Below are 23,694 nucleotides of genomic sequence, written 5' to 3' on the forward strand. Positions count from 1 at the left end.
TAAAACCAAATAGCTTTACATTTTTCAATTAGAATGTAAAACATTAACAAAAGCAGGATTTCATTAATCGTTTTAAAGAAGAGAGGATAATAAAACAGAGACAGAAATAAAAACTTTTTGGAAAATGTAAAAGGGAATTTCTATATTTCTTTAAGAGTAATACCAAGGTCCCTAGTTTACAAAGAGGATATTGAAACTCATGTATCACCCTATAGACATGTTATTAATAATAAAGTCAATATTCCTACAGAATGCCAAATTTGCACACTATGGGTGCTGTATATTTATCAAGGCAAGTAATCACCCATTCATGAATTCAATGGTAAGTTGTGAGTAAGCCGTATTTGGTTGGTATATACATTTCAAAAAAAATTCAGAAACGTAGGATTTATGGGAATTTTTTTAATATATTCAAATGAGAAAACTACATGTACTAGAGAAAATATTCATTTGTGGTTCTACCTGTGCATCCTTCATTTGTCAATTTACGTGACTGCATGATATGTGCATAATGACATATGTGTATGTTCCTAAGTTGTCAGATGGCCTTGGGCAATGATCAAAGTACTTTTGTGCTATCATGTCATTAGTAATATAGCAAAAATAACTTACGACCTGTCTTTGTGAAATTTTCGTGAGAATTAGCAACCACAGTAGTCTTTGAAGGTATATAGAGCAGACACAGGAGAAAGAACTATTAAAAACAACCTTCATGTAATGTAGTATGATGCTAAATGGGACCAGTGTAAATGAGCTGCCTGAAAGCAACGTTTCATATTGTTACCTTTGATGTTCTTCCCTGGGGCTCCAAGAGGGCATGAAGGGAAACTAGAGCAGCTTCCCTCTGCCTTGCTTTTGGTAAATTATTTTATGTAGACTCATGGTAAATTATCCATTCCTTTTTCCCAGAAGAGAGTAAGTAATATTAGATTATAATTGAAGCGCTGGCAGTAGGGGGAAAGGCTTTGTCTCAAATGCTATTGATAGAGAATGAATAGCACATGTGAGAAGATCTATTACACTCAACTCCAAATTACACGAGCAATCCTGTGCAGTAAGTTCAAACATGGCGTTCATCAAAAAGATCTCCAATGTGTGCCTTTCCTGATGAAAAGATCCCTTCCTAGTGAAAGGATCTCTGGGTCTGAATGTTTAACAAAACTCATATGAGCTATACCTGAGCGGTTGCCAGATAAGAGCTTAAAAATTATAGGCATGATTTTCTCCCTCAACCTTGTAGAAACCTGGGGGGGTGGGGAAGCAGGCAGATCTTCTACCCTGAGGTTGCCATTAAGTGAGAAGGAAGCATACAAAATATAGCTCATTACCCTAAGAGCAATACATCAGTAATAAATTCTATGCCGATATCTAAATTGACAAATGCATTTCCAAGCTCATTAACAAAACAATATGTCCAGAAGCCTCACTGAGGCTGTGAGTCAGAGATCTGATAACCACTTTCTGTTGAAACCATATGTCTCTAGAGCAGCACTTCAAAACCCTGACTGACATGGGCTATTGACATTGCAACATGCAGTATCAAGAAAATCACAGACACTTGATTTTAACCTCAAACACATCCCAAATTTATAAGAAAAGCCAATGAGTAAGACTTTTTCTCATTGAATACATCTTCTTCTATCTTGTGTTTTTGTGTATTGATAGACTAGATGTCTAATCTCCTGGATAATGGAGAATGACATCTGGTAGCCCAAAGTGCAGAGGCTGGACCCTACATAGCAGATACCCGATAACACTTGCTGATCATCACGGTGACAGGGAATACCATTTGACAGGAGAGTGCCTACCGTTGCAGCCAGCCACATGATTTCTACATTCTTTCTCTTTTTGGCTTGAATATTTTGCTGGAGATTTTCTAGTAATCCTTTTAAATCATTTTGTTCTTGAAAATGTGAAATGTCTGAAAAACAAAAAAGGAGGGGAAAAAAAAGGAAACCGTATTAGTATTAAGCTGCCCATGGAGTTTTCCTTAATATATTTGCAAATGTAATTTCCATAACAACAAATGCCATTTGGAGTAGAGAGTATCTGAGGATAATCATACTTATTAATCCTTCCGGTTTTATTCTTTACTTAGAAATATGCCTCAGTTTCCCTCATTCCCTATTGTGTGTAACTGGGGTAATGTCAATGGGTGATATAACACTCACCAAGAAGGGAACTGTTTTTAATAACAAAGGCTGCCTCACTTCAACCAAAGTAGAGGATATGGATGAAACATGAGATACAACCTTCCATTTTTGGCTACTGAGCAGCTAGTCTGAATCATGAGACTATATCAAACTGAACATCTCAGAGGTGGAATTGGAAAGTTCAACCAAAACCCATGAAGTCAGTTTCTACACAGAAAGATTCCTCAAACTAGGCAATATTGATATTCTGGACTGGCTAACACTTGGTTGTAGGGAGTGGGCCTATATTCTGCATTGTGGGATGTTAAGCAGCATCCCTGACCTCTACCTTTTAGGAGCCAGTAGTATCCTTCCCATTGTGACCATCAAAAATATCTCCAGGGCTTCCCTGGTGGCGCAGTGGTTGAGAGTCCGCCTGCTGATGCAGGGGACACGGGTTCGTGCCCCGGTCCAGGAAGATCCCACATGCCGCGGAGCGGCTGGGCCCGTGAGCCATGGCTGCTGAGCCTGTGCGGCCGGACCCTGTGCTCCGCAACGGGAGAGGCCGCAACAGTGAGAGGCCCGCGTACCGCAAAAAAACCCAGAAAAACAAAAAAAACAAAAACCTAAGGCAATGCACACTATGACACCAGTATTCCTGAGACTCAGTAAGATAGGATTCAAGATTAGAATATAGAGATGGAAACAAAAAGTCTAAGAGAGTGGTTGGGTTAGTACCGTACGGTATGAAAATACACTCTACTGTGTAAGCCACAAACTGACGGATGAAGAACTCCCGAGAGCTTTAATTGAGGCTAAAAACAGGAGAAAATACATAAGAACAACATGGACTATACGTAGGCTATCCAGTTACACTGAAGAAACAGATGATCTGTTCCTGAGTCAGATCACACACACACACAAAAATGACACAAATAAGCTTTCATCATAATGAAGCTTGGCACTTTCCAAAACTGTACCAGATGTTTCATTTTATTAGAATAATATATCTGAGTAGCTCTTAACTTTAGCTCTAGAGAGTAGAGGAAATAACCTAATGAACTGTACTAGCAATCTATATCTACCAAAGAATGGAAGTGGTTGGTAAAATGGCACTGAGCATTGAAAACAATTATATATCATCTTGAATTTCCTGTCCACAGAATAGAGGAAGGTCAGGTACAATCCAGATTCATACCTTGTTTTAGGGAGATGAGATTCAAAATATTCATATAAATATATGCATGATTCTACTTTATTAGTTCCTAAATGGGAAAACTGTTAAATGTCAAATTTTTACCGTGTAACTAGAGACGATTTTTTTTTTTTTAATTTTTTGGCCACACTGCGCACCATGTAGGATCTTAGTCCCCCGACCAGGGATCGAACCCGTGCCCCCTCCATTGGAAGCGTGAAGCCTTAAGCACTTGACTACTAGGGAAGTCCCAATGATTCTCTTAAGAAAGAGAAGCTTTCCCTAAAGACATTGCCTCGCTAGGTAGGAGACTCTGATACACAGAGATTTTAACAGGACACAGCCCAAGGATAAGGGAAGGAGGCATAATGTAGAATGCCTTGAAGAGAGCTGCAAAGCCAGCTCAGGACTCTACAGCTAATTGAAGAAAGTAAGGACAATAACGGTGCCTTCTAACTGATACTTTTAGCACACAAGGAATAAGTCAGATCTGCCATCACTGCCCTTAACGTTGATAAATGGCAACCAAAACAAAACCAAAAACAATCCATGACTTAGAATAACAAGCAGCTATTTAAAATTGTGTACAGGTATATCGTTGACAGAGAAAGTGTCCTTGACATTGTTGAAAGGAAAAACTGGTCATATTAATAAAGGAATTTATTGGTGTAACATTGCGTGTGTGTGCCTGCACTTGTGTGCATGCTTACCTCTCTCTCTATGTGAATGCAGGCAGAGCAAGACATCGGTTTAGATACTAACAGTGCTCCTCTTCGGGTTATGGGATTGAGGGTGATTTTTCAACTGCCTTTTAAATAATTTTTTATTTACTATTGGAGTATAGTTGATTAACAATGTCGTGTTGGTTTCAGGTATACAGCAAAGTAATGCAGCTATACATATATGTGTATCTCTTCTTTTTCAAATTCGTTCCCCATTTAGGTATTACAAAATACTGAGCAGAGTTCTCTGTGCTATACAGTAGGTCCTTGTTGGTTATCTATTTTAAATATAACAGTGTGTACATGTCAATCAAAAACTCCCAATCTATCCCTTCCTCAACTGCCTTTTTATGTCATTTGAGACACAATAAATATATATTGTTTTAAAATAATACAGTTATTTTAAGAGCAAGGGAGAACAGAGTACATATGTATAAGAAAAGGAAAAAAAAAAAAACCAAGTTCTTATGCATTTCTAAGAATTTGTCCATTTCTTCCAGATTGTCCATTTTATTGGCATAGAGTTGCTTGTAGTAATCTCTCATGATCTCTTTTATCTCTGCAGTGTCAGTTGTTACCTCTCCTTTTTCATTTCTGATTCTATTGATTTGAGTCTTCTCCCTTTTTTTCTTGATGAGTCTGGCTAGTGGTTTATCTATTTTGTTTATCTTCTCAAAGAACCAGCTTTTAGCTTTATTGATCTTTGCTATTATTTCCTTCATTTCTTTTTCATTTATTTCTGATCTGATTTTTATGATTTCTTTCCTTCTGCTAGCTTTGGGGTTTTTTTGTTCTTCTTTCTCTAATTGCTTGAGGTGCAAGGTTAGGTTGTTTATTCGAGATGTTTCCTGCTTCTTAAGGTGGGCTTGTATTGCTATAAACTTCCCCCTTAGAACTGCTTTTGCTGCATCCCACAGGTTTTGGGTCGTTGTGTCTCCATTGTCATTTGTTTCTAGGTATTTTTTGATTTCCTCTTTGATTTCTTCAGTGATCTCTTCATTATTAAGTAGTGTATTGTTTAGCCTCCATGTGTTTGTATTTTTTACAGATCTTTTCCTGTAATTGATATCTAGTCTCATGGCGTTGTGGTCAGAAAAGATACTTGATACAATTTCAATTTTCTTAAATTTACCAAGGCTTGATTTGTGACCTAAGATATGATCTATCCTGGAGAATGTTCCATGAGCACTTGAGAAAAATGTGTATTCTGTTGTTTTTGGATGGAGTGTCCTATAAATATACCAAGTTCTTATGATACAAAGACCTGACCTCCAAATTTCCATGGTCTGGTAGGGTGGGATAGATTTTTTACACCATTATTAACTGTGGTCAAGTGTACCGTGGGCTATGACGCAAGACAGTAAAAATGATAACAGGGACCTAAGAAAAGGAGTGGCCAATTCAATGAAGAATAGTTGAGTATGGAAAGGTTTCTAGTAAAGGTAATGCTTTGTGTCTACAGAGAGTATTTGAGGCCAAGAGAAAAATGTCAACAAAGGCATGGACATATGAGGCAGTACTATGGAAACAGGAAGCTTGTGGTTCACCAAGTCCTTGGAGGGCACAGTCCTAGAGGCAAGAATTATAAAGAGTCTATTCTGATATTTTGGGATATCTGGGCTTCCTCCTAAAAATGAGAGCACCTGGTGAATTTTAATTATGGACATAATCATATCTGAGAGGTCCCCGAGACTGTTTTTTAAATCACCTGGTAAAAATGACTTTCAAATAACTTTAAAAGCAATACAGAAGAAGAATTTTACTTTATACAATGTCCCATAGCAGTTATGCACACTCATCCCTTTGTAACAAAAATTTTATGAAATAATATTTACCCTTAGTGCGTTCACGGCACCCTGAATATATTTTGTTCTATTCCATGTTGCTTTCTTTTGAATGTTGGCCCCAACCCACTAAATTGATTAAACACCTGTATATGGTCAACATAAAAAACTTGCAAAGCACTGATCTAGGGCAACCTCATGTCCAAGATGCTTAGGTGACTTTTTCACAAGGTTCATAGTCAGACGGTCAAGTCAAAAATCCAGTCTCTTAAGGGGCTTCCCTGGTGGCGCAGTGGTTGAGAATCCGCCTGCTGATGCAGGGGACACGGGTTTGTGCCCTGGTCCAGGAAGATCCCACATGCCGCAGAGTGGCTGGGCCTGTGAGCCATGGCTGCTGAACCTGCGCGTCCAGAGCCTGTGCTCTGCAACGGGAGAGGCTGCAACGGTGAGAGGCCCGCGTACCACAAAAAAAAAAAAAAAAAAAAAAAAAAAATCCAGTCTCCCAAGTCCTATGCCAGTAATTTCCCTCAAATCTGTATCAGTGTCTTCACGGTTGGCTGCTGATCCAAAAAATAATTCCAGTATTAACACAATGGACCAGCTTCTTCAGAATTCTGAGGATTCAGAACAAAGCATAATAATATTTCAAAATAATTTAGTTTCACAGTTGACATGGAGATTTTTAAATCAGCCATTTTAAACAGACTACAATGTTCCTAAAATAAGTCAAACAAATGGCCATCCTTTGCTCATTTTTATCTACATAAAGATAGTGCTTTCAGATCCACAGAAATGATGTCCCATAGAAATTTCACCCCTTCTCCCCATGGCATGCTTTTTAGAAGGAAGTCAATTGATGTTCTTAAAATTTTCAAGCCACTGTTTCTATTTCTGTAATGATAAAGCTTCGTTTATTCAGTCCATCACTATGACTGCTGCCATTTTTTTTCAGCCTGATAAAAGTCCTGCAGGCCACAGAAATTCAGGTCTGGATCTGGAAAGAAGTAGGATTAGTAATGACTAAATAGGTGAGATTTCAAGATATAACGATAGATCCTGATATAGCAACTGTAAATCATGGTATACACAGAACATGGATTGGTTTTGTTACTGAACCAAACTTGGGTCTGCCCACCCATGAGCAGTAAAGCTAATCTACTGACACCGGGCTGTAGTGAAGGAAAGTGCAGTGTTTACTGCAGGGTAACAAGCAAGGAGTCCTGGTTACCTAGTGCTCAAAAAGCCCAAACTCCCTGATGGACTTCAGCAAAGCATTTTTAAAGACAAGGTGAGGGAGTGGAGTCCCAGGGTATGTGATCAGCTCGTGCACAGTTCTCTGATTGGCTGATGGCGATGTAACAGGGCAGTGTCACAGGGGTTAACATTATCAACCCTTAGGTGCTGGTAGGTCTGGGGGCTACATGCTCATGGTCATCAAGTAGGTAACTTCTTCCATTTGGTGGTGGTTTTAGCATTTGTAAAACAACTCAGGAAATATACATCAATACTGTTATCTGGGTACTTCAGAGGGGAGATAAAGCAGAAGATATGGGGGAGGAGTCTCCTGGGAAGGCCCCGTAAGGTTCTGCTCAGTAACTGTTTTAGATATAGAATGAGTTTCTTCAAATGTAAATATGGCAATAAGTCTTGCTTCTGGTACTCACTCATGCATTACTCTAGAACTGAACTTAGAGCAATTGAATCTCTATGCTTATCTCCATAAAAGTATTCTTTTTTTCCAGTGGGGTTCATGAAAGTAATCAGAAGGTAAAAGGTATAAGAATATACAGTGCATTACTGCTTATGATATTAAACAGCAGCAAAAATCTAAATGATGATAATCTGTCATACATATGTATATATATTTATGACATGGAATATTATATAATAGGTAAAATGAATAAACATGCTAGACGTATGAGCATGGATATATACTAAAAACTATGTTGAGCAAAAAAAAATGATTCATACAAGATAACAGCAATAATATAAAGTTAAATGTGCAAACCTTTGCCATATTTTTTATGGATACACACATACAGAGGAAAAATATGTATGAGAACGCAAAATGCCAAATTCAGGATACTGATTTTCTCAGAGAAGGGAAGGTGAGGGGTGGGAACCAAAAAGCGTACAAAGGGGGTTTCCATTATGTCTACAAATATTTATTTGTTTCTCACAACATTTCTGAGACTGGGTGATGGGTTCCAAAGTGCTTGTATTTTATGACCTGTTCTCTTTCTCCGTTTGGAACTTTCATAATTCTTTGTAAAGAAAGCACTGAGCCAAGATTCCAGGAAAATGATTACTAATGCCAACTCCGTCCCTGCTTTGACATGTGGTCATAGCAAGCTGCTTAACCCTCTGTCCCTATTTTCTCAACAGCAAAGTGAGGACAATAACCCTGTCATGCTGTAGTGGAAAACCATGAATAAAAGTCTTGGCAGAGGGCTTCCCTGGTGGCGCAGTGGTTGAGAGTCCGCCTGCCGATGCAGGGGACGCGGGGTCGTGCCCCGGTCCGGGAAGATCCCACATGCCGCGGAGCGGCTGGGCCCGTGAGCCATGGCCGCTGAGCCTGCGCGTCCGGAGCCTGTGCTCCGCAACGGGAGAGGCTACAACAGTGAGAGGCCCGCGTACCGCAAAAAAAAAAAAAAAAAAAAAAAAAAAGTCTTGGCAGAAGAGTCTACATTATTCAGTTCTGTGTCACCTCTGAAAAACAGAGGAAGACATTCACAGTTCTTAAGAAGAGTTCATAGCCTCAGATAGAAAGCCTACTTTCTCAGGCAAAAGTCCGAATTTATCCAAAGTAAGAAATATTCTCTCATACAGACACAGGTGCACACACATGATCCCAAACATTCAGAAAGCCAGTGACTGTTCTCCCACCACTCCTTGCTGGGACAGAACAGCCAAGTTCAGAGTTACTTTGTAGTAGCTATTTTTTCCTTGTTTTGTCAAATGGGATTTCTTTAACAACGGCAGCTCTAAATATGACATTGGCTTGACTCGAAGGCAGGGTGCTGACCAGTGAACAGGAATGGGACCGTGAACTCTCGGCTCATTGAACTATGATGCTAATGAGGCCAAGGCAATAGCTCCGTCACTTCATGGTCAAATGATTTTATGTTGTCAGAGAATGTTCCAAGATGAAATAGAAATCACAGCCGCCTTCCCCTCACCTATTCCACCTATTTCCCAGTGGGAAACAGGCACAACATTTACAGGGATCAATCACACCCCCAGGATAAAGTCAAGTGGTATAATTCCACCCCCTTTGAAATCAGGAATAGTTCAGGGATGAGCAGGTAAATCTAAGCCAATCAGAACTTGCCTTTGACCTCAGAAATTGTTTCAGGGTTATGTAAGTGACCTATGCTGTTCCAGCTGAGTGAGGCTCAGGACTCTGTAAAGTAGAAGGGGAGGAAAGCTCTCTTTATCTCTTTGCTTGAGCATACAGTTGAGCATGGGAATAACTGCTCACGCCAGCAAGACTTTCTTCAGGAAGGAACTAGATGTAGGATAAAGTCAACACTAAGAGTCATGAAATAAGGCAGAGAAGTGTCTTTTCAGTACTGCTAAGCCACTAAACCAACCCTCTCTTAACTGGTTGCCTGTCTTACTGCTGAAATTTTCAATTTTGTTAATTGATGCCAGTTTGAGTCAGGGTTTCTGTCACTTGCAATCAAAAGCATTCTAAGGTAAACACCTGGTTATACAGGCATTTTTAACACTGATCAGCAATATTGCAAATGTGTACTGTTGCTTTAGAGGTGAGGAATCACAAATAAGGAAGAGTACTTATGGAAAGCATCCCATTAATCACTTCTTTTTTATGATTTTTTTTACATCTTTATTGGATTATAATTGTTTTACAATGTTGTGTTAGCTTCTGCTGTACACCGAGTGAATCAACTATATGTATACATATATCCCCTCCCTCTAGAGCCTCCCTCTCACCCTCCCCGTCCCACGCCTCTAGGTCATCACAAAGCACCCTGTGCTATACGGTGGCTTCCCACTAACTATCTATTTTCCACATGGTAGTGTAGATGTGTCAGTGCTACTCTCTCAATGCGTCCCAGCCTCCCCTTCCCCTGCACCATGTCTACAAGTCCATTCTACAGTGATGGTTTTAAAACATAGCCCCACGTTCTTTGACGCTCCTTCTATAAAGAAGGTGGAGTCTTTGTACCTTCATCTGGAAGCTAGGTGGGCTTGTGACCATGTTGATTAATGGCAGACGTGATGCTACGTGACTTTGGATGCCAGGTCATAAATGACTATGAAGCTTCTGCCTTATTCTCTTGGAACTTTACTGTCTGTATTCCCTCTTTTGGGATATTCCCTATAAGAACCCATGTACTAGGCTCGGAGAAGCCCAAGTCACATGGAGGGTCCTATTTAGGTACTCCGGTCAACAGTTTTAGCTGAGCCCAGCCTTTGAGTCATCCTAGCCCAGTGGTCAGAATGTGAGTGCAGAAGCCGGCCGATGACTCCAGTTCCCAGTCACTTAAGGGATACCAGCCATTCTTCTTTCCAACTGAGGTCCCAGATATCTTGGAGTGGAGACAAACTTCCCCACCTTTCCTGTCTGAATAACTAACCCACAGAATCTGTGAGCATAAATAAAATGATTCTAATTTTATATCAGTAAACATGGGATAATTTGTTACCTAGCAATAAATTACCAGAACAACTACAGTAAAAAAAAAAAAGTGAAGGACCTGTTCTTCTAAGTATGATAAAATGAACATATGAAGAACAAAGTTTTCACAGTCCACTCTGGTTAGTACTACATTCTGTAATATCAAATCTTTTCTATAATTAATTCTGAAACAATTATAGTTAAATGCACTAACAAACAAACAAATGCAATTAGATGAAAGCCATTGAGATGTCTTAAAATTGGAAATTATGCTCTTTCAGAGGCTGTAAAGTCTTGAAAATTATAAAAGAAAAAGCCCCACTGATACCAGCTTTACTTAAATCTGATTTACAATTTACAAAAAAGGCAGTATCAGAAATCAAATATCAAATTCCCAACCTGATCAGAGCTGAAAAATATTTTTGGCCTGTACATTTTCACTGTTTCCTCTTAAATAAATTTCAAGGTTGCATCACCCATAGCAAAGGAAAAGATGAACTTTAGAACTAACTGTCAAAATACATTAAAAGTAATGTGTTAACAATTTGTTTAGAATTTCCTCACTCACTATTGCACATTGAAGGCCATGGGACTTGGTGTGTAGGGAGAAGAGTAGAATTATAACCCATTAATATTTTTTCCTATTTTCATTTTTTCAAAGAAATCATTCATTATTTAATTTCAGAATCTCCAAACAATTTAGAGTATGTCAAAGGTTGGGAGATGGATTGCAGGCAGATGACTCTCAAAAATTTAAGTTCTGCTTCTCAAGATATTGAGATATTTTTATTAACAGAAAATAGAAAATTTGAGTATGAAAGAGGCCTCATACAAATCCCCAGGTCAGTCTTCCTGTTAGCCTGGTTGTACTGCTTGGATTATTTTTTGCCTGCTTTTAAGTGGCCTGGGTCCTTAGCACTGAGGGGAGTTGGATGGTCCCCTTTTTTCCTTCCAGCTCAATTTCTAAGCTCTTGCATTTTAGAGCAACAGCAAGAAAATACCTGTTGAGAGCACACACTACGCACAAAAGTCTGAGGACCAAAGCAAGAATAGATTTCTCAAAGTTTAGGACTGAGAGGGAAGCAGCTTTTGGGGGTAATTCCAGCACCTCACCTCCCTGCCCATGTAAGAGCCAGGCAGCCCGTGAAATATACCAAGGTCAAATGGCAGGCCAGAGAGGTAGACACATAATAAGGCCTTCTCCAAAGAAGAAGGGTTCACCTCTTCCATGGCCCTCCTTTTTTTGATAATGCAGAAGGAACTGACTCCAAAACTGCCAGAATAATGGTCAAAGAAAAGGGGAGACAGTTGAGAAGAATGGGCTTTTCTCCAATGGTCTCTGGATTACCTCTTTAGGCTCTTGGAGGCAAGTAAGAATGAGATCTTGAAACAGACTTACAGACTTAGAGAAAGAACTTCTGGCTACCGGGGACTTCCCTGGCAGTCCAGTGGTTAAGACTTCGCCTTCCAGTGCAGGGGGTGCGGGTTCAATCCCTGGTTGGGGAGCTAAGACCCCACATGCCTCGCGGCCAAAACTCCGAAATATAAAACAGAAGCAATATTGTAACAAATTCTATAAAAGACTGAAAAACAATGGTCCACATCAAAAAAGAATCTTAAAAAAAAAAAAGAACTTATGGTTACCAGCAGGGAAGGCTTGGGGGGTTGGGACAGATTGGGAGTTTGGGACTGATATGTACATACTGCTGTATTTAAAACAGATAACCAACATGTTGCTCAATATTCTGTAATAACCTAAATGGGAAAAGAATTTGAAAAAGAATAGATACATGTATATGTGTAACTGAATCACTCTGCCGTACACTAACAAACTTTGTTAATCAACTATGCTCCAATACAAAATAAAAATTAAAAAAAGAATGAGACCTTTAATGCTTCATACTATATAGAATAAAATAAATAACTCCTGAGGTATTTAAAAAGTTATAAATGAGGTAAAATAGAGGAAGATGATTATGGAACTAAAGCTGCTTTAGAAGACTCCAAAATGAAGAGAAAGGGGGTATTAAGATTATACGGCCTACCTTTTTTTCCATTCATATAGCTCCTTTTATTGGCTTTAAGTGACCTCCAGTTTGATCATCTAGGATTCTCAGACATTTATAATTTGTTGATAGCAACAAAATGTATTAATCTATGTGTGTTGCCATATTTCCCTTTCCTGATGTGTCTGATAAAGATAATTTTATCTTTGAGTCTTCAATTTTTCCCCCTTACCTGACTTCAGAGAAGAGTTGTGCTTTATCTGGAGTTTTGTTCTGCAGAAGTGGAAGCATGAAGAAAGAAAGGTGGATGGGGAGGTGGACTGGAATGAAACAGAAGGCCTTGCACTCATGGTTTTGGGAAAGGTGGAATGGTAAGTAAATAGTGACTGTCTGGGAGAGTGATGTGCTCAATCGATGAGTGACTTAAACATTTGGAAAAAAGGATTTAAAAAGTAAAATAATGAGTTGTCAGTTGTCTCCTCTTTGATGTTTAATTGAAAGTTGGAACTAATTTTTAGTTATTTTTAATTGTTGGGCTGTTTACTGGATGCGGTACTATCCTGAAACTGAATTCATAGGAGACTGGTATTAATTCAGGTCAAATTTAGATATTTATTTCCAAAAGGGAAGATGAGTCCTAAGATTTCTAATATCCACCTCATTCCTCACTGTGCGGCCAGTTCCAAAGAGTGATGACTTTGTTAGGCAGGAGGTAGATGGGCTCCAGGCTGGGAATTTACAACTAGCTTCCTGTTTACACTTCCTGAGGAAGGAAACAGGTGGGCTCTAGGCTAGATATTTACAACCTGTCTCCTGCTTGCACTTTGAGATAGAAATTACAACAGGAACAGCGAAAATGGCTGGACTTTGTTTCCTGTGGACACTTTAAGATAACAGTCATGGCAGGGACAGACAGGGGCTAAACCCTGTTTGAGTAAAAGATGAACAGGTCACGTTGGGGCAAAGGGAGACACTGCACCTTGGAGGCTTCTTGGGGGTCAGAAAGGAGGGGGCACCACCCCAAAATAGGTGATGCCCAGGCCCCCCATAGGCCTGTGGGCTGGAATCCATCTGTGAAAAAAGTTGTGCACACGTGTTGGGGAGGTCCTAGGGCAGGTCAGGTGTGGAAAAAGAAACCAGATAATTGGCCAAAGGTGAACAAAGACCCAGAAGAACTGCCCTATAGAAATGATTTAACCACCTCTTTACTGCATTCCTCCTCATTAGGGGGGATGCCCACAGCTTTTCTCTCCTGGTGTGTATCTCTGCCTCGCTTCTGTCTTAACTAAACAAACTTTCTCTGTGTGCTCTCCCATTTGTTGTACCATGTCTCTAATAATAAACTTTGTACCTGTTTCTACAGTTTTTGCTTCCTTGAGAAATGCATTTCTCAATGGGGGTAAGAGCCAGGGGAACCTTGTTCCTAGCCTCTAGCCCCTGGTGGACTAGTGGCTAGGATTGCTGGTTTCCATCCAGGTTACCCAGGTCCAATTCCTGGGCAGGGAACTAAGATCTCGCTTCACGCCACTGCTCTCTGCTGCCTATCCAATTTCAATTTCAGGAGCTCATCTCTATGTGGGTGTTCCAAAAAGAAAAATGTGCTTTTTTGGAAAGATTATCAGAGAAGCAGAGACTATGTTAAAAAAATCATTAAGATTAATATAGGTAGGTATTTGAAGGGTTACAGACAAGACTGAGAAGGAAAGAGGCTGTTGAATGGGGAAGAGAGGCAGGTTAGTTCAAACTACAGAAAGAGCTTTATAGGACTTCCCTGGTGGTCCAGTGGTTAAGACTTCACTTTCCAATGCAGGGGGTGCAGGTTTGATCCCTGGTTGGGGGAGCTAAGATCCCACATGCCTCGTGGGCAAAAAACCAAAACATAAAGCAGTAGCAATATTGTAACAAATTCAATAAAGACTTAAAAAAATAAAAGAAAGAGTTTTACAATCAAATCTAACTGGATCAATGTGTGTATACAGGAGAAGCAGAACTCTCTTGAGAGGCTCAACCATTATCTTATCCATCTCGCTAATGTTCGTAAGTGTGGTGTGACAACTTATCAGGAAACTGACACTGGAAATATTAACTTCCTTTCTCTAGTGAGATACTGGTAGATGAAGTACAGGTACATATGTAGTAATTATTCTCATTTAGCTGATAATGACATGGAGGCACTCAGAGCATCAAATGATTCACCTAAGTGAACTTTCAATTGAATTCGTCTCTTTTGTTTTCATGCTATTCTGTGCATACTAACTAGACGGGTTTACTGGAAGTCCGGCCAATCTTCAGTGCGTGATGAAGTCTAAAGAAAGGAGAGCCCCAGTGAGAAGGAAAGAACATAGAAAAATGGAAGGATGACTAAAAGGCTGGAAATCTGAGTTTTTACCCTCATAAACTTGACAATAGGGTTGATACATCTAATTTGTGAGGGCAATGAAGTAACATAGAAGATGCAGAGATAAATGCTGAGTTGAACAGGGAGGTGGCCATTTGTATGTGTGTATGAGGGTATATGTGTCTACCTTTGTTACTTGTAGTGTTGTTTGTATTTGTTGCTGCGATTCAGAGTACAAGTTAATGGACACTAAAAGTCTATGTCTGCGGTTTAACGTGCACATAGAAAATTAAAATTCAGTGTGGTTCAGTATCACTTTTCTTTTCAAAAAGACACAGGAGTGCTTCAAAAGACATACCAAATTAAAAAATTATCTTAATCTTCATCAACATTAAAAATTTCAACAGGTAAGTACATCGGAGTTTCTCTGCAATGAGTTGAAAATAAATTTTAAATTTAGAAGATCAGAGTCCTTAGACAGCAATGGAAGAGTTGCGGCATAAAAGTGAAAAGAACACTTAACTGGGAGTCAGAAAATAATAGGATATATCCCTGTTCTCCCACTAGCTGCATGTGTGAATTTAACAAAATCTATCCTGGATCCCAAACCCCTCATAACAAATTATAGGGTTAAACTAGATCAGTGTTTCTTAAACTATGACCTGAGGACCACTTATTTAACAAGATGCTAATGAATATTTTATAGGGTTTTTTTGGTGGTCCTATAATGTAATAAAAATGCTATTTTAAACAAAATTAAAGTATAGGCAGTGTAGATTAGGGTTGGGAAACTATGGCTTGCAAACTAAACCCAGTCAATTCTGTTTTTATAAATACAGTTTCATTAGAATTCAGCCAAGTTCATTAATTTACATATTGTTAATGGCTTATTTTGCACTTCAGTAGCAGAGTCCAGAAGTTGTGACAGATCACACGGCCTGCAAAATCTGAATTATTTACTTTCTGATTCTTTACATAAAACGATTGCTGGCTATGCTATAGATCTTCTCAAAACTTTCAGTGTGATAACGTGAATTCCAAAATCATTTGACTATAGAATTCTTTCATTGCCCAACAATTATTAGCAGAAAGAGTGTTCTTTGAAATACTTTAGATTAGATTATTTCCAAGATCCAATTGTTCTCTGATTCTTCAAAACATCCAACTAAACAAATGACCCAATCTATCCCATTCATTCAACAAATATTTATGGAGTATAAGCTATGTGCCAGACAATGCTTTTGTTTATTGGTAAATAAAGTCAACAAATAGACAGGAGACTTGTCCTCATGAAGCTTATGTTCTGATCAGGAGTTATAACCAAGCAAGGTGCATGATAGATGCTGTGGAGAAAAAATAAAGCGAGAAGGGGACCAGGGCACCAGAGATTGCAATTTTAAAGAGGGTGGTCAAGAAAGGCCTTACTGAGAAAGTGACATTTGGAGAACGACTTAAAGGAGGTAAGTGATCCTTATGGGGGGAAGCATTTAAGGCAGAGGAAACAGCCAATGGAAAAGTCCTAAGAAACAGCAAGAGGTCATTGTGGGACAGAGTGAAGCAAGGGAGGAAGGGAGGGACAAGGAGAGGGAGAGACACAGAGAGAGAGAGAGAGAAGAGAGTGGAGTCAAAATATCCAATTTTTTTTGCCAGATTATGGGGACGCTTAGAAGCCATTGTAACAATTTAGATTGTTATTCTGCAATAAAAAACAGGGGGTTATTGGAAGATTTTGAAGAGTGACATGATTCGATTTTCATTTTTAAAGGTCACTTTGGCTGTTGTGATCAAAAAAGACTACTGAATGAGGTTGAGAGAGGAAACAAAGAGACGGGGAGGTTTTGTCATAATCTGGAAGCAAGAATAACAAGGATTTGCACAGAGTGGTAGCAATACAGGTGGACAGAGCTGAACATACATTTCGAAAATACAGCCAATGAAATCTTCTGATGGGGTGTGAAAAAAAGAGAAGAGTCAAGGGTGACTCCCATTTTTTTCTGAAACAACAAAAAGTTAGAAATGATAAAAACTGAAATGGGGAAGATAGTGGGAAGAATAAATTTTTAGGGGCACATCAGGAACAGAGTTTGAGGTGTTGAGCAGGATATATAAATTTAGGGAAGAGAGATGGGCTGGTGATGCAGGTATGGAGGTGGATAATTAAAGGATGGTATTTAAAGCAATGAGGCCGTTCAACAAGGGAGCGGAGTAGACATCCATGGACTAAATCCTGGTACCCTCAGCATTTAGAGGTCAGAAAGATAATGTGGAATCAGTAATGGAGGTTGAAACGCAACAGCCAGGGGGGCAGGAGTGATCACAGAAGAGTAGGGTGATGGCCTGGAAGACCAGTGATGAAAGAGGGAAAAAATAACCATCTCAAACCTATTACTAGATCAAGTAGGATGAGGACAGAGAACTGAGCATTGGCTTTGACAGGTAGAAAACCTGACAAAACCAGTTTCAGTGAAGTTATGTGGCAAAGGCTGACTAGAGCAGCTGACTAGAAAAATGGGGGAAGAAAAATTAAAGACAGTAACCTTCAATTTCCACTTTTGTCTGCTTTTGGGGGAACATTTCCAACTTTCAGGAAGTCCTGCATGATAACATATTTTTCCTGTGTACTGACAATCCCCTTTACTCATCTTTTTATATGTCTATGCAAAGCCAAACATATGGGTAACATGTGAAAAATTCCTCAGCCATCTGAATGTTTCCAAATACACATAGTTTGAAACAAACTAAGCAAAATATTTGGATGACTAACAGGATTTTTCATTTGTCTATCTGGATGTCTACATAGTATCAAAGTTGAGATGTCCATAAAACAGAAATTATTACTAAATAAATTATGTCATAGTAATTTATAGTTCTATTGGAAGGATTGGCATGTGTTAAGAAAATTCTTATATCTTCTGTCATTTTATATCCTTAAGATTGTTAAAAATACCAAAATAATCTATAGTATTCAGATTATTCTTTGTGCTTAGGAAACTTAGACACATGGATTTAGCTTGACATAATAAATCAAGGTAATCTCACATTGAACAGAATCATGATTACAGCTAGTTGCTTTATATACACATTTCGCTCAGGTCAATAAATGTTTGTTAAACAACGAATAAATAAAAGATAGTACAGTTTTACTATTCTGAAAAATGTTCGCTTCCTTTTACATTCATGTCTAGAGTACTAATGAAATGCAAAACACAGATTTACAATTTGATAGCTAAATCTACATCGTACAAATCTAAGCTAGTGGTTCTCAAATCTTATCGTGCAGCGAACTCCCTGGGAAGGGGCTTGTCAAAACACAGGCTGCTGACCCCACAGCCAGAGACGGATTTCTCTGAAATGACTCGTATGGATAAAAAATGAGGAGAGGTGCTGAGCGGCAAAGGGGTAAATTGTGCTGGTCAATGCTGATTTGCTCTCATATCTACCTGAACCCTTCCCCATTCTGCTCTTGATCACAGGTAGCCTCATTTCCCAAGCTACTTGCTGCCCTCTGATCTACAATTACGTTTGGGCAATGAGGATTAAGAGGGAGATTAAATGCAAGGAAGAAGCCAGAAGCTAGTATATTTCTCTCTCAATCTCTCTGTTTCTTCCGCTGTCTCTGGAATTGGTTGTAGGGCAACTTCTCTGTCCATGGTCCCAGCTTCTGCTGGACAGTCCCCACCAAGAACCTAGATGGGGGTGGGGGAAGGACAGCTTTTGTGCTCTGGTGCCACTATATCCAACTCAGGTCTCTTCCGAACCTGGGTTAGCTACTGCTAGTTTCATGCTACTTATTGCTAAGCGCTGGGTGGCTACAATGCCCTGGTTAATTTCTCCCAAATTTCTCATGTTTATCGCCAATACTCTGCAGGAAATTCCTAGAATGCTCATTTGCATGACTGGGTTCTGACTACTATGGCTGCTAAGAATTTGGCATTATTTTTCAATTTACCACAGGACAGTCTAGGCTAGCATATCCTTTCTAATTCAGACACCTTGTCTTTACCCGATCCTATTGCAGGTTAATCATAGCCTGACCTCACCCCCAAAGTTTACAGACAGTAGAAAGGCAGCAGAGATAAAAGAGATATTGGGAAAAGGGAGACAAGTGATGGGGGAAGGGTCTAACAGTGCCTTTTGTCACCCACAGCTGAACCTCAGTTGACAGAATAAAACCGTAGCCTCTGATGTCACCGTTCTGTGAATGTTGAGAGGCTGGCCTCATGTTAAGAAAGGGTCTCTCTATGTGAATGTGAACCTTTCAGAGGAAATCTAGTATTATCACGTGTGGGTAGAAAGGTAATAATTTAGAAATTTACTTTGAAACCTGGGAAACAGTTACCCTGTATCAGAAAGTCCCTATGCTAATCAGAAACACTCAGATTGTCGACTTTTAGTAAGTTGTGCCTGCGCGCGTGTGTGTGTGTCTGTTTGTGTGTGTGTGTGCAATCATATGTCTGCGCATGTGTTTATGTCTTTTGAGATATTTGCCTTACCTCATTTCCTTACTTTATAAATTCAAGTCATTTCCAGAGCCTACTAAGGACTGGGGAGCCAGGCTCAGTTTAGGTGGTAGTGTAAGGACAGAGGGCTCTGAAAAGCAGGGACAAGAAACACCCACCATAACTTATTCTACGAAGTGAAAGCAACATGTTCAAACTCATGGTGGCAGCGAGCCACGCTGTGAGTGTCAACACACGTGGACGCCAACTGTAGGTAAATAAGCAGTAAGTGATTGAATATTCAGAGGCAGCGTTCTTTGTTTATGGAGCATTGCCCATCTATGCGGCACATGGAGCTGATGCTGTCAGTATTGATTTCATCGCACACTTTCTAGTCTGCAACAGAGCTCATAAAATAACCACTAACTGAAGAGAATATCCATTTAAGTAGTCTTAATTTTCATTGATAAACAGAGCAAATGTGGTGCAATTCTTTTCTCTGATATATGCTCAATATTCCAAGAACTAATTTACATGCTGCTCCTCGGTGATTTTATCCATTTGTAACACAAGATACCTGTTAGCATGTGACAGTGACTGCACTCCCACACTCCCTGGCATCGAACAGTGTGGAAAGTCCAACAGTGTGATAGGTTAAAGATGTTTGCCAAGACCTAGGGCTGATTTCTTCCAGAGCACAATATGTGTTATAAACGTTGTAACTAGTTCTTTCTCAGCAATAGTCTGATGTGTATCAATTTGTCAATTCATTTCACATGAAGTACAATTATGAATGATATCTTGGTAGTTCCAGTCTTTTCATTCCTTCTAGAAACAAAATCCAATAACTTCATTCAGGGAAGTATTACCACACACTTGTTCTAGAAAGATTATCTTGATTTACTAGAGAGCTCTCTTAAGTTTGAAAAACTGGTTAAATTTTCAACGGCAGTATTTTAAAAAGACAAAGTATTAGATATAAGGAATGAGTTGATCCATTCTCTGATCTAACAAAAGCCCGTTTTAGATACTCAACATTGTATTCATAGTCAAGCTTTTCTTTTTCATCTATTTCTGGGAAATCCTCTCATTTGAAGGTTTTCCTTATCCCAGTGGAGTCCTGTTAACTTTTTTTATATTTCACATTATTTTGAGTTTTAATATTTATTATAATTTTCTTTCTAATTTTATCTTTAACTGCACCAGCTTTGCTCCTTTGGTCTATTTTTAAATGAGAGATCAGATAAATCAAAATACTAAAAATAAAAAATGTTAACTGAAAATATAAATCCAAAGGGCACAAAAATAAACTGCATCCTGTTAACTAAATCTTACCTCAGCAAAAGTGTGCATCAGAGTGTATGGCATGCATGCAAAGATTTTGTGAATTATAGTTAATTACATTAAAAGAATTTGATAAGATATCAAGGAAAACCATGATTGATCTGATTTTGAAAGTTAGTACGGTGGATGTGAACAAAATCTTTCTTCAAGGTTTTTTCCTCTGAAGCCATCAAAGGACCATGGGAGACCTGACGACATTGGTGGACCAGAAGGGGTATGAAGACCAAGGCAGAACTACTCTTTGGACTCTTTTCAAACTTTCTATGCTCAGAACATCAATCTTAAAGAATCAACTGTGACCTTTGGTTGGAATTCTTCAGGTGTTAAAGGGCTTCAGCCAGGCAGAGCAGATTTCTTTTTCTAAAAGCCAGAATACTACCCTTTCCCTTTCAGCTAAGGTTCTGGCTCTGCATCATACGGGAGGCCTGTCCTCTGCTCTCTCTCGGGGCCTCTCACAGGCTTTCTGGCTAGTTCCAGGGGCCTCATCATTGTACTCCTCTCCAGAACCTCTTGGCAGGGTCAAGGGTACGTGCTTAGCCCCTAGCCACCATCTGGCAATTTCAATCTGTCTTTATAATTTCGCTCTCTCTTTGGAAACTAAACTAAAGAAAAACAAAGGGGAAAAACCTTCGTACCTGATACTTGCTTTTAGCCTACTTTTCCACTTCTCTGCTTGTATTCACTTTAACTTTCTTAAGGGGTGGCTTTCACTCTGTTCCTCTACTTGTACAACACGAGTTCTCTCCTTGAATGCCTTTGATGTGGTTTCATCCCATGCTTTTATTAAAACTACTCCATCGAATGTCATCAAATACTCTTAAACACCGAATCTAACAGCTTCTCTTTAATTCTCGTGCTTCTTTCTTCATCAACACATTTGTTATTCTTGGTCACCTTCTCGTGGTTGATATTCTTCTCATTTAGCTATAGTGATGTTCGATGACCCTCAATCTCTAATCATGTCTCCATTTTTTTGTGGGTTCCTTAGTCCTCCTTTCCCTATACTTATGGATAATCTCCCCCTATCATGTATTTTTTCTCATTTCCTATGTGGAATACATGGAAAATTATTTAAACAATTCCTCTAAAATTAATTATCTATAAAATATTAGCTTCTTATCCTGTTCTCTTATTTCTAAGAATGGAAAGAATGCATAGAAACTTTTCTTTTCCCCGTGCAGAAGTGAAATCTGTGGCAATGCATCACCACACAATGAATGTCAAAAATGATCAAGGAGAAACTAACACTTTTTGAACAACAAAAGCAACAGAAACAAAACCAAATTATTCACAGAAAGGATCAATACTACGGAATAGCAACTAGTATTCTGGAAAGAGATTTAGAGTTAAGGTAGATTATTCCTTGATCACACTGAGTCATTAAAGTGTAAGCTATTAGAAGCAGAGACTGTATCTTATTCATCTTCCATCATTCATAGCGATGGGTACAAAGTTTTACACATAATATGATCTCTACCAATGTCTGCTAAATTGAATGGGAGCCTAAGATTTTTTCTAAAAAATATTTTGTGTGAGATTGTTATGCTATAGTTGATGAAATATTATATGTAAGACAGGGATATCAAATATTGTGGAGATAGTTGATAACAGCTCACAAAAGGCTGCCTGATTTTCCTTCCTAGCTCACATGCTAGACAGCCCACCCTTATAGTACTCACATAGGAGCCAATAAACGGTAGCATTCCAATAGAACCGTATGAAAATATCCTTCTCCTTTGTTTTGGAAAAAGGACAAGAGAAGGACATTATTATCACAAAGAGAAATGAGAGATTGGAGAGTATAAATTGACCCTTGGTCAGTTAAAGGGGAAAGAAAGAAGCATTTTATCCACCAAAGTCAGGAGCCCCGAATTATGGATCAGATGCGATGCTGACTCTAAACTGCAGAGCAGTTTGCACTAGTGATTTACAGCAGTACTTTATTTGACTTTATTTTGCTAACCCAACATTGAAGTGTCTTAATGCTTTAGGTGGGTACAAAAGGGGCCTTGAAAGGTTTCTGAGATCATCAAACCCATCTGGAAGATCAGAGCCAGAAGAGAGAGAAACACTCACACCTGCCCCACGGGAGTTTTGCTGGTTGATCAAAGGGGCCAGTGAATATCACCGGCAGGGCCTGAGGGGAAGTAGCTCCTGATGATTTATTGTGCCTTGCAGTCTGGGCAGCCAGAACTACTGTCTGAAAGCTGCATCACTAGGCCAAGATGTGAAGGGAGAAATCCACAACACACGGTACTCAGACGCAAACAGACCTCCCAGTCATCAATAGCTCTGTTTGATACCAACTTCAGACATTATATATTTCTTGCTTCAGAATTTTCAGCAAAGATTTACAGGAAAGGGATCACCCATTCTTGGGTTCCTCCTCTGTAACAGGTACTTCTCAGCTCTAGATTCCATGAATCCTCCACGAAAGGGAGAGAGGAAGAGAGAGAGAGAGAGGCCATTCCAACCTACCAAGGCTTCCACTAATGACCTTTCTGCAGATACAAGGAAAATGGGGTTGGAGGATAGTAATACTTGAATTTGACTGAATATTTCTTCCAAATGAACTTGAGATTTTCAAATACATTAATCTACAAATCACCAGACTATGTTGAACACACTGAAAGGAAATGAGGTACTGTTGTTTAGCAACTTTTAAGTTTACTGCCCTCCCCATTACTAACTCCTAAGGGGTGAATGCCCAGTAAAGCCGACAGAGGTATTAGATAAAAGGAGTCCACGTGTGTAGACTGCTGAATTGAGACTATCAATTGAATCTACTACATATTTAACAGAATTAGAGAATATTTGGGGAAGAATAAATGTTTTAGACCATAAAAGCTATGTATAAGAAGAATAAACAGAAAGATGATAACTATTTGATTGGGAGTGAATATATAGGCTAAAATGATTTATTCATTATATCCTGGTATTGTAAAAGTAGGGGACATACCTAATTTAAAAAAAAAATTTGGGGAAGAATGGAAAATTTTTTATTTAAAACATGTAGAATTTGACTAGATCATAAATCATAAAAAAAACAGGGTGAGTAAATTAATGGACAGGACATCCAAAATGGATGA

The 23,694-nt window shown here is 39.1% G+C and overlaps 1 protein-coding gene across 4 annotated transcripts in view; it reads right to left on the reverse strand.

The window, feature by feature from the left end:
• Positions 1-23,694, reverse strand: part of INPP4B (inositol polyphosphate-4-phosphatase type II B) — a gene marked incomplete at its 3' end in the record, with an annotated part of 719,784 nt that overhangs the window by 44,975 nt on the left and 651,115 nt on the right. For all 4 annotated transcript variants that reach the window (XM_082653036.1, XM_082653035.1, XM_082653034.1 and 1 more), the window contains one exon: positions 1,809-1,921. In XM_082653036.1, the coding sequence (XP_082509162.1) occupies positions 1,809-1,921 (113 nt within the window). The remainder of the gene's footprint in view (positions 1-1,808; positions 1,922-23,694) is intronic.

Source organism: Grampus griseus (genome assembly GCF_964374135.1).
Source record: "Grampus griseus genome assembly, chromosome: 4".
Taxonomy (NCBI): domain Eukaryota; kingdom Metazoa; phylum Chordata; class Mammalia; order Artiodactyla; family Delphinidae; genus Grampus; species Grampus griseus.